General features: G+C 44.4%; 1 protein-coding gene across 1 annotated transcript in view; it reads right to left on the minus strand.

Moving 5' to 3' along the window:
• LOC120017719 (mitogen-activated protein kinase kinase kinase kinase 3-like) overlaps positions 1 to 20,425 on the minus strand; it is an 87,075-nt gene that overhangs the window by 7,387 nt on the left and 59,263 nt on the right. Inside the window, exons 13-30 of the mRNA XM_038960665.1 lie at positions 18,240 to 18,318; positions 17,493 to 17,551; positions 10,340 to 10,392; positions 7,008 to 7,059; positions 6,538 to 6,709; positions 4,119 to 4,225; positions 3,889 to 3,930; positions 3,629 to 3,713; positions 3,044 to 3,123; positions 2,860 to 2,920; positions 2,413 to 2,530; positions 2,255 to 2,313; positions 1,915 to 2,018; positions 1,533 to 1,704; positions 1,373 to 1,441; positions 1,164 to 1,256; positions 881 to 951; positions 550 to 605 (exon numbers count right to left, since the gene is read on the minus strand). Of these exons, the coding sequence (XP_038816593.1) occupies positions 550 to 605; positions 881 to 951; positions 1,164 to 1,256; positions 1,373 to 1,441; positions 1,533 to 1,704; positions 1,915 to 2,018; positions 2,255 to 2,313; positions 2,413 to 2,530; positions 2,860 to 2,920; positions 3,044 to 3,123; positions 3,629 to 3,713; positions 3,889 to 3,930; positions 4,119 to 4,225; positions 6,538 to 6,709; positions 7,008 to 7,059; positions 10,340 to 10,392; positions 17,493 to 17,551; positions 18,240 to 18,318 (1,532 nt within the window). The remainder of the gene's footprint in view (positions 1 to 549; positions 606 to 880; positions 952 to 1,163; positions 1,257 to 1,372; positions 1,442 to 1,532; positions 1,705 to 1,914; positions 2,019 to 2,254; positions 2,314 to 2,412; positions 2,531 to 2,859; positions 2,921 to 3,043; positions 3,124 to 3,628; positions 3,714 to 3,888; positions 3,931 to 4,118; positions 4,226 to 6,537; positions 6,710 to 7,007; positions 7,060 to 10,339; positions 10,393 to 17,492; positions 17,552 to 18,239; positions 18,319 to 20,425) is intronic.

Raw genomic sequence — 20,425 nt, forward strand, 5'->3', positions numbered from 1 at the left:
TCAACGTGCTGTAACAAAGTAGTTACTGACCCAAGAAAACAGAAAACCAACCCACACACTCATACAGGCAGAATGAAATCAAGGGTCCCCACAGGGGACATCCATAGATCAGAGAGTCTGTAGGCTAGACGAGACCTGGTGTGACCCAGGGTGAAGTGAGTATACCTGGGCAGACTGGCGGCTCCCTCCTGCCCTGAACTGTCGTGCTGAGAGTTTCTTCATTCACAAAATCAAACAAGCAATTAAGAGACAAGCAGGCATGCATACAACCAACAACTAACACAACTAACACAACCAACACCAAAGACTTCAGGCGATCAGGGTTCTATACTACTGAAGCAGGTCATTTGAAAACAAACTGGGCATCATGACGACATCCATGTTAATGTTGTCGCCAATGTAAAAGTGAAATATCTAAAAGAGAAATATTTCTAAAAAATATCATTGCGAGTGTAAAAGTGAAAGGGGTCAAAGTATGTAAGTCTGTGTGTGTGTAAGTGTGTCAGGTAAGGTGACCGTGTGCATCTTGGACCCTCTTACAGTCCTCACCTGTCAGATCCCAGCAGTCTGAAGATCCGTGTGTTATCAGAGATCTCCTGGGTGATCTGGGGTGCCGACAGACAAAGTATCATTTAAGATCATATTCAAACATATTCAAACATATGCAAACATATTCAAACATATTCAAACATATGCAAACATATGCAAACATATTCAAACATATTCAAACATATTCAAACATATTCAAACAAATACAACGGGATCATTGTTGTTGTTGTTATGAACAGGACCGGGACGTGACAGGGGAAAGTCACCCTCTAGTGTACACAAACAAACCACTCCTCTCAGACAGCCACCCACCTACACGTCCTCTGCTTACCTCATTGGTCTTGAAACTCCGCCCTTGCATACCATGCCTCCAAAACGCCAGAACGCTATCTTGGAGACACACTGCAAAGACGCGTGGATGTTACACTGACCACAAAAAGCACGATACGAGCTGAGAAATGCTTCACATAAAAAACATTCTTAGGATATGGAATTATCTTTCTGCGTAGAGATGTACACACAGGAGGAAGTATCTGTTTTCAGCACCACAGGACCCAGTCTTTGGTTTCTTTGGGCTGGGTAGAAGTGTGAATGCCGTGGTTATGGAAACGTACCTATCGCCTCGATCTGGAAGTTAAACGTCAGCTCAGCAGATAACTTCCTGCTTGACTTCAACCGTCCCTGTAGGTTCACTATCTTTATACACCCTGAGCAGAGAAAATAGTTAATGGTTTCATTTACTGATGCAGAAGCTGGAATTTCTCATTTGAGAATAAAATGATTATTTGGCTTAGTCAAGTTGTTGCCGGGAGGTAAAACTTACTGTCGAGACAAACTAATATGGTGTCCCTCTCCAACTGGGTGACGTGGATGACACACGTCTGGGGCGTATCTGAGGGGACAGAAAAACAACTAATTTGAGACAATCATCGCCCTAATGAAGATCATCATCATCGTCGCTGCGACGACCATGTTCCACTGACCGGCCTCTGTGAACCAGGAGGATGTTGAGTTGGGGTTGACCGTTCCGAAGCGGACCACTTGGCTGAGCTCGGTGCCCTTGCTGACGGCCACACAGATGAGAGGGTACTGCTGCTCTGGTACCACCAGCATCTCAAACACCTCCAGAGGACAGGGCAGGGGGAAGTCGATGTTCTACAGGAGAGACCAAAGGAGAGAGATTTAGCATGCCGTTACACACCAGAAAGACAAGCAATGTTCGCACGCTACTTTAGCCAATCGAATAAGCTGCCTGAACAGGATTGCATTAGGTTATCCAATCCAGATAGGGTCCATTATAACCCATTAATCATCCTCAGTCAATCTGCCCCAGAATGACCTGAACTGACCCAAACACTGACTGACCTTGATGAGCATGAACTTCTGCATGGGCTCCACCCACTCCAGCAGAACCACACTGGACTGGAACGCTCCACACAGGTACTTGTGACCGCTGTATGGGTTCCTCACTGCACACAAACAAACACATTCAAGGTCTCTCACAATCGGTCTTTGAACTCTGAGCTATACTCTATCAATATGTCTTGTGCATTATTCGGAACTATCCTCAACTTCTCTTATTTAATTTTACTGTAAGTCAAGAATGTTGATAATATATGCCATTTAGCAGACGCGTTTATCCAAAGCGGCTTGTGGTAGTGTGTGCACAGATTCGTAAGGGTGATCCACCCTCCTGAGCACTCACCCACACAGCACTTTTGGCAACCTTTTGTATCTGGAATCTTATTAGATACGGCAAACTTCCTACAAGGATCACAAGGGACAAGAACTCAGTTTTATATGTATCCCGATAAACACCCCAAGTTCAAACCCAAATGAATGAAAATACTTCACATATCCTACCTTGGAATCATTTTGTCTGGGAGTTTGTGTGTGGGAATGGCCATGGGTAACTTCTGCATTTGCCGGGCATGCTCGAACAGACCAGCTACGTTATGAGAGTAGAGCTGGGAGGCTTTTCCTGAAGCAATAACAAAATAGGATTTTCAGCTAGACTTCTAAACCTTTAAAAAGGCAATTTATGACCCCAAAAATAAAAGGTCTGCTTCCAAAACACACCTTACAGGGCAAGGTTATATTTTTGGGGAAAGGGCAGACATCATTTAAACAGAGAAATTCCTGCCTCAATTTTCCAGAGTAAAACTTTTGAAGTGCCTCTTAAATGTGTACTTTTTTGGCAGAGAAATGTCAAAATGTCAGAGCAGCACATTACCCCTACTACTGCAAAACCATGAATAAATACAGAACAAACAACAAACGTAAGACACTATAGGTCCAAGATAGTCTTACCGGATATAGAGAGCAAGCAGTTGTTCATAACATAAAGCCAAGTGCAACGCCGGGGAAAGAGCTGGGGACAGAAGGAGATTGAGAGACCCAATGAAGATTTGATAACAACATTCAGAATCCTCCATTGAAGAAAAAAAGCATTGTAAACAAGATGTTACCTCAACCAGAAGAGAAAAGAACAAACCTGCTCCATTGACGTCTCGTGCAGTTCATTCAGGTTTAAAGTGTAGATCCCCTCCTCAGCACCAAATATCAAATATTGGTCTGAAACAAAGACAAAACAAAGAGACAATTAGTCATGTTAAATGGATACTTCAGGATTTTGACAATGAGGCCCTTTATCTACTTTCACAGAGCTAGATGAACTCGTGGATAAAAAACATGTCTCTGCGTGCAGCTTAAAGGAAGTTTATGACTAGCATCAGCGCAATTGCTAACTAGCGCAATGACTGGAAGTCCATGGTAACTGCTAGCATGCTAGTAGATACTAGAGACTTCCAGTCATTGTCCTAATGTTACTTAGCATTGACTCGCAAAAGTACCTCTAACTTCCTTCATACTGGATGCAGAAATAAAAATGGTATACATGAGTTGGTACCCATCTGACTCTGGGGAAGTAGATAAAGTACTTCATTGCCAAAATCCTGAAGTACCCCTTTAATCAAAATCATCATCATGGCAATGATTCATCTAATAAGTCATGACAATAAAGCTGTAAAAAGTGACACCCAAGTCACTGATAGGCTACGTTGTTTTCCCAGTGTCCTACCTCTGGTGTCTGGGTTGATCCAGGACGTGGCACAGTGGATTTTCAACGGGCAGCCGTTGAACACCTTGGAGAAACAGGCCCCCATCTGAGGAGCAAGAACGATGGAGGTTGGACAGTTAGAGGGAAGCCAAACACAATAGTAATCTTCTCTTGAAATGTCTTGTTTTGAAAGCTCCATTTTAGAGGTCAACACCATAGTTGACTTGGATTCATAAAGTTTCAGTAAGTTGGCGTGTCTGTAAAGGCAGCATCATACTCACATGGACCTTGGGTGTGGGTGGGAGACCATTACTGATTGGCTTCTGAAAAGAGGGGGAGGAGATGCATACAGAGAGACACAGATAAGGTCAATGATCACTGGTCCACATTAGTTTTAGATGAATGGTTTACTGGCTTTAATAATAATCAGTATGGTGATGCCCTAGTGTGAAAGGAATGTATTGAAATGTCAGTGTTAATAAGGAGAGTGTGCGGGATCTGGTGGCATTACTGGAATGTCCTTCTTGTCTTTCCGTATGGGGACACTAGGGGGCATGGTGGACTGCCTCTCTGCAGCACTGTCCTTTTCTCCATTCTGGTGAGAGCTCAATCCATTACCTGCAGCAGGAGACATGTTTATTACACTTACCTCGGTGAGTGTGTGCATGCCTCTGTGTGTGTTTGTGTGTGTGTGGTATTTCACACGCATGAGATTAAAGCGGCACTTACACAGGCAGTCTAATTCGGATCTTTTGCCCAATTATAAGCAAAAGAGCAGTCTGAGGTCAAAAGACAAATGAGTGGAAAAAGCTCAGAATTGGGCTGCCTGAAGACAGTAGCTCAATGGTGTGAGTATTCTACTGAGACGTACACACATATGCTAAAAACGAATTACTACTAATCAGTATTAATGGAATATATTTGGTTTGGATTACAAGAGTGGGACATCTCTCAAACTAAATGATTCGATCATGCTAACACACTGAGCTGAGAATGGCGTATCACAGTTCGAATGCTTGATTCCATTCAGAGAGTTCCATTACATTTTGATTGATCATGGACAACATGTGATATCAAGGATGGGAGAGGAGGCAGGAGATTGGTTACAGACAGAGTCACATGACTGCAGCAACACAACACTCAGAAAGTATTCAGACCTCTTTACTCTTTCCACATTTTGTTACATTACAGCCATATTCTAAAATGTTTTTTTCCCCCTCATCAATCTACACACAATACCCTATAATGACAAAGCAAAAACTCTATTTAATTTTTTTTTTGTTTTGCTAATTTGTAAAAATAAACTGAAATATCACATTTACATAAGTATTCAGACCCTTACTCAGTACTTTGTTGAAGCACGTTTGGCAGCGATTACAGCCTCGAGTCTTCTTGGGTATAAAGCTACAAACTTGGCACACCTATATTTGGGGAGGTCTGTCAGGTTGGATGGGGAGTGTTGCTGCACAGATATTTTCAGGTCTCGCCAGAGATGTTCGATCGGGTTCAAGTCTGGGCTCTGGCTGGGCCACTCAAGGACATTCAGAGACTTGTCCCGAAGCCACTCCTGCATTGTCTTGGCTGTGTGCTTTGGGTCGTTGTCCTGTTGGAAGGTGAATCTTCGCCCCAGTCTGATGTCCTAAGCGCTCTGGAGCAGGTTTTCTTCAAGGATCTCTCTGTACTTTGCTCCATTCATCTTTGCCTCGATCGTTATTAGTTTCCCAGTCCCTGCCACTGAAAAACATCCCCACAGCATGATGCTGCCACCACCATGCTTCACCGTAGGGATGGTGCCAGGTTTCCTCCAGACGTGACGCTTGGCATTCAGGCCAAAGAGTTCAATCTTGCTTTCATCAGACCAGAGAATCTTGTTTCTCATGGTCTGAGAGCCTTTAGGCAAACTCCAAGCAGGCTGTCATTTGCCTTTTACTGAGGAGTGGCTTCCGTCTGGCCACTCTACCATAAAGGCCTGATTGGTGGAGTGCTGCAGAGATGGTTGTCCTTCTGGAACATTCACCCATCTCCACAGAGGAACACTAGAGCTCTGTCGAGTGACCATCAGGTTCTTGGTCACCTCCCTGACCAAGGCCCTTCTCCCTTGATTGCTCAGTTTGACCGGTGGCCAGCTCTAGGAATAGTATTGGTGGTTCCAAACTTCTTACATTTAAGAATGATGGAGGCCACTGTGTTCTTGGGGTCCTTCAATGGTGCAGACATTTTTTGGTACCCTTCCCCAGATCTGTGCCTCGGCACAATCCTGTCTAGGAGCTCTATGGACATGGCTTGGTTTCTGCTCTGACATGCAATGTCAACTATGGGGCCTTTATATAGACAGGTGTGTGCCTTTCCAAATCATGTCCAATCAATTGAATTTACCACAGGTGGACTCCAATCAAGTTGTAGAAACATCAAGTATGATCAATGTAAACAGGATGCTGCTGAGCTAAATTTCGAGTCTCATAGCAAATATAAGGTATCTTTTTTATTTTTTAACAAATTTGCAAAAATTTCTAAAAACCTGTTTTCACTTTGTCCTTATGGGGTATTGTGAGTAGCCTGCTGAGGATTTTTATTATATTTAATAAATTTAATACAGTCTGTAACGTAACAAAATGTGGAAAAAGACAAGGGGTCTGAATACTTTCCGAAGGCATTGTATACATCCACAGACGGACAGAGGAAAGGGGGAGGGACGGAGAGAAGGTGCGAGACACTACGGACGCTGATTGATGGGACTAAGAACCAATCAGGGAGGAGTGACGTCTACGGGGCTACCAATCGGCCGGCCTTACTCTCTTCTTCCTCCTCCAACACATCTTCCAACTCCTCTTCCGTGTGTGGGGCATGAAGCCACTCCCAGAAATGCCTAAAGCTCCCAGCATCATTCCCATCGGGCTCTGAGCCAGCCTGGCTCTGTGTACTCTCGTTACCTAGGCTACTGCGTCTGAGGGGGGGCAGGCGTGGGGGTGGAGGGCGGGGGGGTACATTTGAGGCGGGTCGTGCGGGGCTCTCGGGTACGGGGCAGCGCTTGATGGTCCCCCCTCCGCCTACATCATCCTCTCCCTGGGACGGGCTCTCCTGGGGCGGACAGATAGATTTGGGCTGGAGGGAGAGTGGGAGAAAATGGAGAGACACAGAGACAGAGAGTAAGAGAGACAGAGACAGCAGAAAGGTAGACAATCTCTAGAGGTTGATTAATGCTTGCCCTTTTATTCCTAATTTGTCAAGCTCTGCTGCCCATCTTACAAATGTAATGTCAATAGTTTGAATTAGCTTTGAGAGAAAATATTGATGTATGCAACACTGAATTTCGCTCGAGGGTCCTTTCCACTAAATAGTAGGCTTGGTTGTTTGATCGTGATCCAAAATGCTGTAGTATGATATATGCTGGTGGTCCTACCTTGGGGGGAAGTGGGGGTGGGACTTTCGGCCTCATGATGGTACTGTGTTTGCTAGAGGGAAAGAGATTGAGGTGGGGTTAGTTTTGTAAGACAGTGACAAGATTCAGAAGGTTCCACATATTGACAGTTATAAAACAATGTTGTCACAATAAGACACAGAATGACAGACACAGTGACAGACTATCACTAACAACATGGTCTCCTATCACAACACAGTGTTAGACAACTAAGTAACACAACGTAGTTTTAGACAACAGGACAGTTGTGGGTAAAGACAACAAAGGTCTGTCAACCCCCGAAAACACCACAAGACAACTGACACACAATATGTTAGCATTCCCTTGAACAGGATATCTCAAAGGCCCAGTCAATGTAATGTGTATGTACAGTATGATCCAATCAGATACCACTCAATCATGACGGACATAGACATGGCATCAATCAGAGAACACTATCAACCCCTCAATCACGACAGACACAGACATGGCACCAATCAAACGGAGTCACAAGTTCAACGTCACCATGAGAGAACACAAACCAAGTGTCACTGGGTTAAACCAGAGGGTTGGGGATTGGATGGACCCCAAGACAGCCATGTCAACAGTAAGGATACAAGCAGCGAGAACCCACATTGGAAACAGACGGCAAACAGGCGGTATGAACACACACTGAGATCAGCAAGCATGGAAGCAGGTGTCACAGAATGATGAACACACACGAAGAAACAGATAAGGAACGGCAGGGGTCAGGGGTTACGGCAACGCACAGTCTGACCATAGAACCCAAACATGACAACAATCACGTTCATTATCTTACAGATGGAAGACGATGGGAGCACAGTCAGCTAGACTGCTTAGAGGAAACATGAAATGTGTCAGAAACTTTTAGATAGTTCTGCTCTACTGCGTGAATGAACAAGACCCAAGTCTGAGTCCGAAGATCAAACTCCACTGTGGGAGGAAACAGGGCTACTGGAGGCGCAGAGACGGACGGAGAGGGGTTTTTGGCCAGGGAGGGAGCACAGGAGGGCACTAAAGGCACAGCACGGGCGTGGAGTGGAACGCGGCATGAAGATGTGTGATGTGTGAATGAAACTGGAAGAGGTAGCCGTCTTCCTCATCAGAGAGGGCGGATGGACTAAAACACGAGGACTTACAGTTGAGTTTCATCATAATCAGCCTCTAAATGTGACCCCTGAGGAGATTGGAGGGTGGGGGGGGGGACTCACAGCAAGGCAAAGAGGCCATATGACCCCTGAGGAGATGGAGATAGATGGGGGGGGGGGGGGGACTCACAGCAAGGCAAAGAGGCCATATGACCCCTGAGGAGATGGAGATAGATGGGGGGGGGGGGGGACTCACAGCAAGGCAGAGGCCATATGACCCCAGAGGAGATGGAGATAGATGGGGGGGGGGGGGACTCACAGCAAGGCAAAGAGGCCATATGACCCCAGAGGAGATGGAGATAGATGGGGGGGGGGGGGACTCACAGCAAGATAAAGAGGCCATATGACCCCTGAGGAGATGGAGATAGATGGGGGGGACTCACAGCAAGGCAAAGAGGCCATATGACCCCTGAGGAGATGGAGATAGATGGGGGGGGGGGGGGGGGGGGGGGACTCACAGCAAGGCAAAGAGGCCAAGAGACAAAGTCAAGCTGCTCTCCTCTTTCACCCACTGGGAAATTAACTCAACTACACGACTAAGGTAACATAATGACAACACTTAAACTACATAAAGGTACAGCATAACTAAAGAACTACATTGCTATAGAATTAAACCAAATAGGAATATGTCTTACTAAACCTTAATACAATATTTTGGTAATAGGGCTGGGTGATTTCATTATAGACTGTGTAACTAGATAAGGCTTATACTAAGTAATAAGTCAGTGTATAAGCCATGCTTTGTTGAAGTTCACGGTGTCAGGTGATCTCACAGGGCAGCCTGCACTGACTGTAAGCATTGAACAACAATGGACACAACATAGTCAAGCCATAACGCAGCAGTCAGAGCAGATACATTTAGCTTGACACTGATTGGCTGGATTAGTCCTGGGTTAACACTGATAGGCTGCTGGGGTGGGCGCGGTTAGGGCGCGTCAGCGAATCAAAAACCAGAGCAGTTGCAGGTGGAGTCCTGTGGGGCGTGGCCTAACTCACCTCTGCTTAAACTCCTCCACTGATTTGAGAAGACTCCTGTCAAGTAACGTGTGAAACGAACGAAGGAGAAGTTAAAAATGGAGGACAAAAAGTGTCAACTCAGTGACAGAATCGCACATGACATGAGTAAAGGTGTTATTTCTCAGAGGGGGGTTTTGACCTAATTTAACACAACATTTTTTTAATGCTACAGGGCAAAAACCCATGGAAACCGCAGAGAAGATTAATTCAGCGTACTTGAGTGTGATAGTGTGTGAGTTTCATCCCAGCTGAGATGACGTCATAACCCATCGAACATTTACCGTAGCCACTCAAAGCTGTACACTCACCTGGGATGTGTGAAGCTGTCAGGTCAGCTATGTGTAAGCAACAGTGTGTTTGTGTATGCACGTGGGTGTGCATGAGAGAAAATTTGAATATGAACCCTATGAGGCTGTCCAGTGGGAGAAGGAATGTGGACATCAATTGTTCAGTAATCAGATAACAGAATAAGATTCAGAGTGCCTCAGATCTGGAAGGAGTGGCTTTTTCAATAATCCTCGTCTGATTTATCCTATACACTGAAAACACACCATCTATCAATCCATCCCATCCTGCTATGGAGCAGATCATTCTAGGTTTAAGCAGCAGCGAGTCTGTCTATGTTATTACACACACACACACACACACACACACACACACACACACACACACACACACACACACACACACACACACACACACACACACACACACACACACACACACACACACACACACACACACACACACACACACACCTTACAGGGCACTTCTTCTGAGCTGAGTTCCAGGAAAGGTGTCATGAATAAATGATCAGACGCATCAGATGCCTTTCTCTACAGGAAGTCACCTCTCAGTACCACACCACCATCTGCTCGGGCTAATCCCTATACAGATAAAACAGGAGGACAGGAGCGGGGAAGGGAGAGCGGGGGAGGTGAGGACAAGAGAAGGTGAAGAAGAGAGGAGAGAGAGAGTGGGGGAGGCGAGGACAGTTGAAAGAAGAAGAGAGAGCTGGAGAGGCAAGGAGAAGAGATGAAGGAGAGATAGGGAGGAGAGATGATCAAGCATAGGGAAGGGACAGGAAGAACAGAGGAGGAGGATGAAAGGTGGAGGAAGAGGAGTAGAAACCCAGAAAGAGTGACTTACTTGTTCCCTCCCACCAGGCTTGGAGATTCATGTCCATAGTCCCGTTGAAGATCCTAGGAGGCATATCACAATTACAGGACTGTTTCTGAAACACGACGACACACAGTCAATGTGGAAAGGCACCATGGCTGAGGTTACCTACTGTACGGCATCAACTATATTAAGAGCTGAGACACATGCATACACACAACACCTACAAATACTTAGAGATTGTGGGAAGAGAGACAAGGCTGAGTGTGGTGTAACCTCAATGACTCCCTGGTCACACTGATGACACTAATGAACATGCCATCCAGGACATTACAGGACCTTGACTCCGTGAGAATAACCTCAGGGGCTGGCAAGGCTGATGACACTACAGGTCAGAGGTCACCACTGCAGTGCTACTAAGAGAAAAACCACTGAATTGTGAGTTTCTAATGATGATAGTTTCTAATTATGAAAGATGTTTCTAATTATGATAGATGTTTCTAATTATGAAAGATGTTTCTAATTATGATAGATGTTTCTAATTATGAAAGATGTTTCTAATGTGCATGTGCGATAAAAGTAAAGGGATATGACAGCATTTTGCACTATGGAACACACACACACACCACCCTTCGCCCATACCGTTGCAGCTAATTCTGCTGAGATACCTCTATACAGTAGATTTTCCATTCATATCATTCACATAACATACTCATCTGTGTGTGTGTGTGTGTGTGTGTGTGTGTGTGTGTGTGTGTGTGTGTGTGTGTGTGTGTGTGTGTGTGTGTGTGTGTGTGTGTGTGTGTGTGTGTGTGCGTGTGCGTGTGTGTATGTGTGTACTGCATCAATGTGACTGACTTTACTGAACAGTATCATTGCGGGTAGGGTTGCACATTTTGGGACATATTCAGAGGTGGAAACTTTCCGTGGGAATTAATGGGAATATATGGGAATTAACGGAAATTAATATTAATACCATTTAAATGTAGATGTTTTTTGCATTGACATATTTACCATACCATATGGAGACAGAAACATACACTTTTTACCTTATAATAAGTAGACATAATTGCAAATGATTCAATCCTTCCAATAGAAATAAAAAAAACTATAAATGACCTTTAATTAAATGAGTTGACTCTTCACATGGGATGATTTCACTGAACAACAAAAGAAAGGGAATATTGAATGATTCATCGCATCTCCCAAAAACATTTTCAACATTCATCTGTAAAATGATAGTCTAGAAACTAAAGCTTTGGTTGTCTTCCTCTCAGGCTTCCATGTCTTCTCCCTGGACCTCCTCAATGTCCACCTCTTGAACATCAGACTGTGAGGTCTCATCTTCACGGTCACTTTCCAACCTTGTTGAGGATGGCTTGTTGTCAGGCTCAAAAAGTCTCAAATATGCCCGGATGGCCACAAATATTTCAACCCTTGTATTTGTCAGCCTGTTGTGTGCTTTGGTGTGTGTGTTTCCAAACAAAGACCAGAGGTGGCTGATGTTGGTGGGATTTGGAGGATGATGGAGGCAACAGGGGAAAGAGCCTCAGATCCACAAAGTCCCTTCCGCCAGGTGGCTGATGAGATATGTTGGCACGACTGCCATATTGCATCTCCATCCCAAAGCCCTTGCTTGGAAGTGTACTTCGCCAGACTGCCAAGAACTTTGCCCTCATCCAGCCCAAGGTGGCGAGACCAGGTAGTGACGACACCATAGGCCTTGTTGATCTCCGCACCAGACAGGATGCTCTTGGCAGCATACTTGGGGTCCAACATGTACTCTGCGGCATGTATGGGCTTCAGGCAGAAGTCTTCACGCTTTTTGATGCATTTCAGAACTGCAGTTTCCTCTGCTTGGAGGTGACAGTGAAGTGGGCAGGGCAGTACGGATTTCTTCTCTTACATTACAGCAAGCAGAGTCTGAACATCAGACAGGATGGCATTGTCTCTCTCAATCCGTGCAATGGCTACTGCTATAGGTTTCAGGAGTTTTAGGCTTACCACTCTCTCCCAAAATACATCATCCAGGAGGATCCTCTTGACGAGGCTGTCCATATCGGCAGACTGTGATATGGCCATTGCTTGGAGAGATTCCTTCCCCTCCAGGAGACTGTCAAACATGATGATGACACCACCCCAACGGGTGTTGGTGGGCAGCTTCAATGTGGTGCTCTTATTCTTCTCACTTTGCTTGGTGAGATAGATTGCTGCTATAACTTCATGACCTTTCACATACCTAACCATTTCCTTGGCTCTCTTGTAGAGTGTATCCATTGTTTTCAGTGCCATGATGTCCTTGATGAGCAGATTCAATGTATGAGCAGCACAGCCAATGGGTGTGATGTGAGGGTAGGACTCCTCCACTTTAGACCAAGCAGCCTTCATGTTCGCTGCATTGTCTGTCACCAGTGCAAATACCTCCTGTGGTCCAAGGTCATTGATGACTGCCTTCAGCTCATCTGCAATGTACAGACCGGTGTGTCTGTTATCCCTTGTGTCTGTGCTCTTGTAGAATACTGGTTGAGGGGTGGAGATGTAGTTAATTATTCCTTGCCCACGAACATTCGACCACCCATCAGAGATGATTGCAATACAGTCTGCTTTCTCTATGATTTGCTTGACCTTCACTTGAACTCTGTTGAACTCTGCATCCAGCAAATGAGTAGATAAAGCATGTCTGGTTGGAGGGGTGTATGCTGGGCAAAGAACATTCAGAAATCTCTTCCAATACACATTGCCTGTGAGCATCAGATGTGAATCAGTTGCATAAACAGCTCAAGCAAGACATTCATCAGCATTTCTCTGACTACGTTCCTCCATTGAGTAAAAAAAACTTCGGATTCCAGGAGGACTATGAGCTGTTGCTATCGATAAGGTGTCGGATTCATCATTTTCACCTCGAATAGAAGTAGAGGGACATTTGTCAGAGGTTGCTTGTTGTGAGCGCTGAGGGAACTTTATGCACTTTGTCAGATGATTCTACATCTTTGTTGCATTCTTCACATATGATTTGGCACAATATTTGCAAATGTACACAGCTTTTCCTTCTACATTAGCTGCAGTGAAATGTCTACACACATCAGATTGTGCCCGTGGCATTTTCCTGTAAAGATTAGAAATAAATGAGTAAATAAAAACCAAATACAATTCCATGTACAGATAAATAGTTAAGCAGTTAGATTAAACAACTCCTTTGTAAGATACTTTTTAAAACATTTTTTATTAAACATGTATGGAAACAGGTGAATTAACACTCCTCAGTTAGCAGGCTCAAGCAAGCAAAAACCCACATGGTAGCAAAAACAAACTAGCATAAATTGTTAATAAGTTAGAAATGATTTAAACACACTTTGCTGTAGGCTACTATTTACTAGTTAACAAAAAATCATGTACTGTATGTCATATAAAATATTTTCACCCCACCCAGTATTGAAATCAAAACTTACCAGAAAGCATGTAGTCCTTGGCTCAGACAGTGTAGTAATGTGGGCTCAATAGCATCTCATTAGTGTGCAAGATCTTGAAAATCAGCTGTACATGTGATGGAAGAGTGCACTGCACATGTGATGGAAGAACGCACTGTTCATGCAGAGGGTTGCAATTCCATTGAATTGGGGATAGTTTAACCAAAATATGCCACAAGACCTAGAATTGCCTTATGTGTATCCCACAAAAAAGGTTCACTGTTATAAGATAATGTTTTTGATGAATTTAAGCAAAATTCCCAAAGTTCCAGGGCTCAACTTCCCATGAAAAATATCCGGAAGAAATCTGGAAGTTTACCAGAAAGTTTCCGACCCTTTGCAACCCTAATTGCGGGTCCCTCAGATCAGAGGACATGTCAATTTTTCTAGTCAGGATATAGATAGCGGTATTCCCCCTTCACAGCTAAGTGACTCCTACGGACCAACACACCGCAAACTGACAGCCATACTGCATTAAGCCAAAAAGAGCTCAGCTAACATATTCTTACTTATGCTAACAAACTGCCATATCCTGCTGCCTCAGTCACGTCAACAAATCCCCCAGTATTCATATGAGGGAAAGAAATGAGGTCTAACAAGTTTAACTGTGACTGTGGAGTCCGTGGTCTGAGTCAGCAGTAATATTTGGCAGAAGGAGACAGGGGGGACTGGTAATGGCAAAGTAGGGCTTGATCTGTTCCCGCTCTAATAGGCCATGGCCTCAGGGGTCCAAGTCAGTCACACAGGTCTTCCCTATGAGGAGGTTCATCCATCTCTCTGCTGTACAGAGACATCTCTCTCCCTATAGTACAGTCGTGGCCAAAAGTTGAGAATGACACAAATATTAATTTCCACAAATTTTTGCTGCTTCAGTGTCTTTAGATATTTTTGTCAGATGTTACTATGGAATACTGAAGTATAATTACAAGCATTTCATAAGTGTCAAAGGCTTTATTGACAATTACATGAAGTTGATGCAAAGAGTCAATATTTGCAGTGCTGACCCTTCTTTTTCAAGACCTCTGCAATCTGCACTGGCATGCTGTCAATTAACTTCTGGGCCACATCCTGACTGATGGCAGCCCATTCTTGCATAATCAATGCTTGGAGTTTGTCAGAATTTGTGGGTTTTTGTTTGTTCACCCGCCTCTTGAGGATTGACCACAAGTTCTCAATGGGATTAAGGTCTGGGGGGTTTCCTGGCCATGCACCCAAAATATTGATGTTTTCTTCCCCGAGCCACTTAGTTATCACTTTTGCCTCATGGCAAGGTGCTCCATCATGCTGGAAAAGGCATGGTTTGTCACCAAACTGTTCCTGGATGGTTGAGAGAAGTTGCTCTCGGAGCATGTGTTGGTACCATTCTTTATTCATGGCTGTGTTCTTAGGCGAAATTGTGAGTGAGCCCACTCCCTTGGCTGAGAAGCAACCCCACACATGCTTTACTGTTGGCATGACACAGGACTGATGGTACAGCTCACCTTGTCTTCTCCGGACAAGCTTTTTTCCGGATGCCCCAAACAATCGGAAAGGGGATATATCAAAGAAAATGACTTTACCCCATTCCTCAGCAGTCCAATCCCTGTACCTTTTGCAGAATATCAGTCTGTCCCTGATGTTTTTCCTGGAGAGAAGTGGCTTCTTTGCTGCCCTTCTTGACACCAGTCCATCCTCCAAAAGTCTTCGCCTCACTGTGCATGCAGATGCACTCACACCTGCCTGCTACCATTCCTGAGCAAGCTCTGTACTGGTGGTGCCCCGATCTCGCAGCTGAATCAACTTTAGGAGACGGTCCTGGCGCTTGCTGGACTTTCTTGGGCGCCCTGAAGCCTTCTTCACAACAATTGAACCGCTCTCCTTGAAGTTCTTGACGATCCGATAAATGGTTGATTTAGGTGCAATATTACTGGCAGCAATATCCTTTCCTGTGAAGCCCTTTTTGTGAAAAGCAATGATGACGGCACGTGTTTCCTTGCAGGTAACCATGATTGACAGAGGAAGAACAAGGATTCCAAGCACCACCCTCCTTTTGAAGCATCCAGACTGTAATTCGAACTCAATCAGCATGACAGAGTGATCTCCAGCCTTGTCCTCATCAACACTCACACCTGTGTTAATGAGAGAATCACTGACATGATGTCAGCTGGTCCTTTTGCGGCAGGGCTGAAATGCAGTGGAAATGTTTTTTGGGGGATTCAGTTCATTTGCATGGCAAAGAGGGACTTTGCAATTAATTGCAATTCATCTGATCACTCTTCATAACATTCTGGAGTATATGCAAATTGCCATCATACAAACTGAGGCAGCAGACTTTGTGAAAATTAATATTTGTGTCATTCTCAAAACTTTTGGCCACGACTGTATATCATCCCTCTATCTCCATTCCACTCCCTCTCTCTCTATAAAATTTTTCCTCCATCCCTCTATACAGTTCTTCCCCTATCCTTCTCTCTCTATACCTTTTCCCCCCCCATCCCTCCATTCCTCCCTCTATACAGTTCTTCCCCCATCTCTCCATTCCTCTCCCTCTATACAGGTCTTCCCCCATCCTTCTCTCTCTCTATACAGTTTTTCCCCATCCCTCCCTCTCTATACAGTTTTTCCCCATCCCTCCCTCTCTATACAGTTTTTCCCCATCCCTCCCTCTCTATACAGTTTTTCCCCATCCCTCCCTCTATACAGTTTCCCCCCCCCATCCCTCCATTCCTCCCTCTATACAGTTCTTCCCCCATCTCTCCATTCCTCTCCCTCTATACAGGTCTTCCCCCATCCTTCTCTCTCTCTATACAGTTTCCCCCCCCATCCCTCCATTCCTTTCCCTCTATACAGTTTTCCCCCATCCCCCATTCCTCCCTCTATACAGTTTTCCCCCCCATCCCCCATTCCTCCCTCTATACAGTTTTCCCCCCCATCCCTCCATTCCTCTCCCTCTATACAGTTGTCCCCCATCCCCCATTCCTCCCTCTATACAGTTTCCCCCCATCCCTCTCTCTCTAGAGCCTTAGATGTGCTGGTGAGGTCTAACAGGTTGTGTGGTTGAAGACCATCCAGTTCAAATAACAACCAACATAAGACCAGAATAACAACAGAAACAGCCAATGAGGTGAAGACGGCTTCAAAGACACAAATTAACAAACAGTTACTGACATCCATCAAACTTAGACACTCAAAAGAACCACGAAAGAGACAAGGCAAACTGAAAGAGGACATTTAAGCGTTAAGAAGAAGAGAGACGACCCAGAAGAAGAAATGGAGAGATGTGGGAAAATACCAGATTAGATCTCGCCGTGTAGTACAGCTCTTCTGCACAGTCCAAAAAAGGGTCAGAGTCGGGCTGTTCAACAGGCAGAGTGAGAAAGACCCGTTAATTCAAAGTTAATGCCATCCAATCAGAGAAAGGGATTAAAGCAGGGGAGAGGATGGATAAGAGAGGTTAGGGAGTGAGGGATGAGAAGAGGGGTGGCCATGCATGCCGTATGAACCCTGCACTGAAACCTCAGCCAGGGGCGCATTCACACACATTTAGGAGAAAAAAGGACAGGGAATATGCTACACTGGGACATTGATAATATGGAAGACTTGAGATTAGAAATGCATTAATTGGGATTTAAACTTTAGCAAAGTCTCAGCTAATGGGGCCTATCTATGTTTGTTTCTTCCTGTTACGGCACCGACACAGTGGTATCAGGGGGACACTGCAGGACCAGGCTACTCACCAGCTCATGATGGGGCTCTGTCTCCTTCCTCAACGGGGGGTCAAACTTCACCTGGCCAACTAGGGAGAGAGAGAGAGAGCGAGCAATAGAGAGAGAGAGAGAGAGAGAGAGAGAGAGAGAGAGAGAGAGAGAGAGAGAGAGAGAGAGAGAGAGAGAGAGCAAGCAATAGAGAGAGAGAGAGAGAGAGAGAGAGAGAAAGCAATAGAGAGAGAGAGAGAGAGAGAGAGAGAGAGAGAGAGAGAGAGAGAGAGAGAGAGAGCGAGAGAGCGAGAGAGCGAGAGAGAGAGAGAGAGAGAGAGAGAGGGAGAGAGAGAGAGAGACGGGTTTAACTGTACAGCTGCAGGTAGAGATAGATGAGTGAGTGTTGAGGTACTTTAACAGAGGAGTGTGTGTGTGTGTGTGCGCGCTCCTTCACTGCATGGTTTGAGGAGCCGTTCATCTGTGGAAGCTGAAAAGAGTAGATTATACTCATGCCAACGTTAATCCTGACAGACAGAGGTTCACTAAACTGTGATTACCATGAACTCACAAAGAAATGAATGTGTCAGTCACTCCACACCACAGATTAAGCACACTGCCAATAACCACAGACTGTGATAAAACTGAATCCACCACAGCCACACAGAGTCAGCCTAGCCCTGGACTAAATTGCACATTCAATGGTGATTCTCCACTAAGCATGCTTTGTAGTCCAAGAGTCGCCTCAATCTGGGTCCGGGAAACTGGTCCAGTCACACAGACACTTACAGGTGATCTCAGACAGCGTCTTCCCTTCCCTGGTGCTCCTGCTGGTGGAGCGAATCCGATGGGGAACAGACACTGGAGACTGTCAGGAAGAAAACAGAATAGAAGACTTAAATATCCAAGACACATACACTTAGGTTGGAGTAATTAAAACTTGTTTTTCAACTACTCCACAAATTTCTTGTCAACAAACGGTAGTTTTGACAAGTCGGTTAGGACATCTACTTTGTGCATGACACAAGTCATTTTTCCAACAATTGTTTACAGACAGATTATTTCACTTATAATTCACTGTATCACAATTCCAGTAGGTCAGAAGTTTACATACACTAAGTTGACTGTGCCTTTAAACAGTTTGGAAAATTCCAGAAAATGATGTCATGGCTTTAGAAGCTTCTGATAAATGATGTCAATTAGCCTGAGTCAATTGGAGGTGTACCTGTGGATGTATTTCAAGGCCTACCTTCAAACTCAGTGTCTCTTTGCTTGACATCATGGGAAAATCAAAAGAAATCAGCCAAGGCCTCAGGGAAAAAATTGTAGACCACAAGTCTGGTTCATCCTTGGGAGCAATTTCCAAACACCTGAAGGTACCATGTTCATCTATACAAACAATAGTACGCAAGTATAAACACCATGGGACCACGCAGCCTTCATACCTCTCAGGAAGGAGACGCGTTCTGTCTCCTAGAGAGGAAGGTACTTTGGTGCGAAAAGTGTAAATCAATCCCAGAACAACAGCAAAGGACCTTGTGAAGATGCTGGAGGAAACAAGTACAAAAGTATCTATATCCACAGTAAAACGAGTCCTATATCGACATAACCTGAAAGGCCGCTCAGCAAGGAAGAAGCCACTGCTCCAAAACCACCATAAAAAAGACAGACTACGGTTTGCAACTGCACATGGGGACAAAGATCATACATTTAGGAGAAATGTCCTCTGGTCTGATGAAACAAAAATAGAACTGTTTGGCCATAATGACCATCGTTATGTTTGGAGGAAAAAAGGGGAGGCTTGCGAGCCGAAGAACACCATCCCAACCGTGAAGCACGGGGGTGGCAGCATCATGTTGTGGGTGTGCTTTGCTGCAAGGTGCACTTCACAAAATAGATGGCATCATGAGGATGGAAAAGTATGTGGATATATTGAAGCACCATCTCAAGACATCAGTCAGAAAGTTAAAACTTGGTTGCAAATGGGTCTTCTAAATGGACAATGACCCCAAGCATACTTCCAAAGTTGTGGCAAAATGGCTTAAGGACAACAAAATCAAGGTATTGGAGTGGCCATCACAAAGCCCTGACCTCAATCCAATAGAAAATGTGTGGGCAGAACTGAAAAAGTGTGTGCGAGCAAGGAGGCCTACAAACCTGACTCAGTTACACCAGCTCTGTCAGGAGGAATGGGCCAAAATTCACCCAACTTATTGTGGGAAGCTTGTGGAAGGCTACCTGAAACGTTTGACCCAAGTTAAACAATTTAAAGGCAATGCTACCAAATACACTCAATTAGTATGTAAACTTCTGACCCACTGGGAATGTGATGAAAGAATTTAAAATCTGAAATAAATCCTTCTCTCTACTATTACATTTCACATTCTTAAAATAAAGTTGTGATCCTAACTGACCTAAGACAGGGAATTTTACTCTGATTAAATGTCAGGAATTGTGAAAAACTGAGTTTAAATGTATTTGGCTAAGGTGTATGTAAACTTCCGACTTCAACTGTACATATACACACATCATCATAATCACGCACACATAACCTTAACCCAACTCATAATGCTTAAAATTACAATAATGCTTAAATTAGTGTCATTTCTCAGTCCAATAACTGTACAGTAGTACTATTAAATCCTGTACAGTAGTACTATTAAATCCTGTACAGTAGTACTATTAAATCCTGTGCACTAGTACTATTAAATCCTGTACAGTAGTACTATTAAATCCTGTACAGTAGTACTATTAAATCCTGTACAGTAGTACTATTAAATCCTGTGCAGTAGTACTATTAAATCCTGTACAGTAGTACTATTAAATCCTGTACAGTAGTACTATTAAATCCTGTACAGTAGTACTATTAAATCCTGTACAGTAGTACTATTAAATCCTGTGCAAACTTCATCATCTAACAAAAACATCATTCAACCTCTCTGAGGGAAAAGGAGAGTGCTGAGCATCCAAGAGAA

This window comes from Salvelinus namaycush, chromosome 22, assembly GCF_016432855.1.
Source record: "Salvelinus namaycush isolate Seneca chromosome 22, SaNama_1.0, whole genome shotgun sequence".
Taxonomy (NCBI): Eukaryota; Metazoa; Chordata; class Actinopteri; order Salmoniformes; family Salmonidae; genus Salvelinus; species Salvelinus namaycush.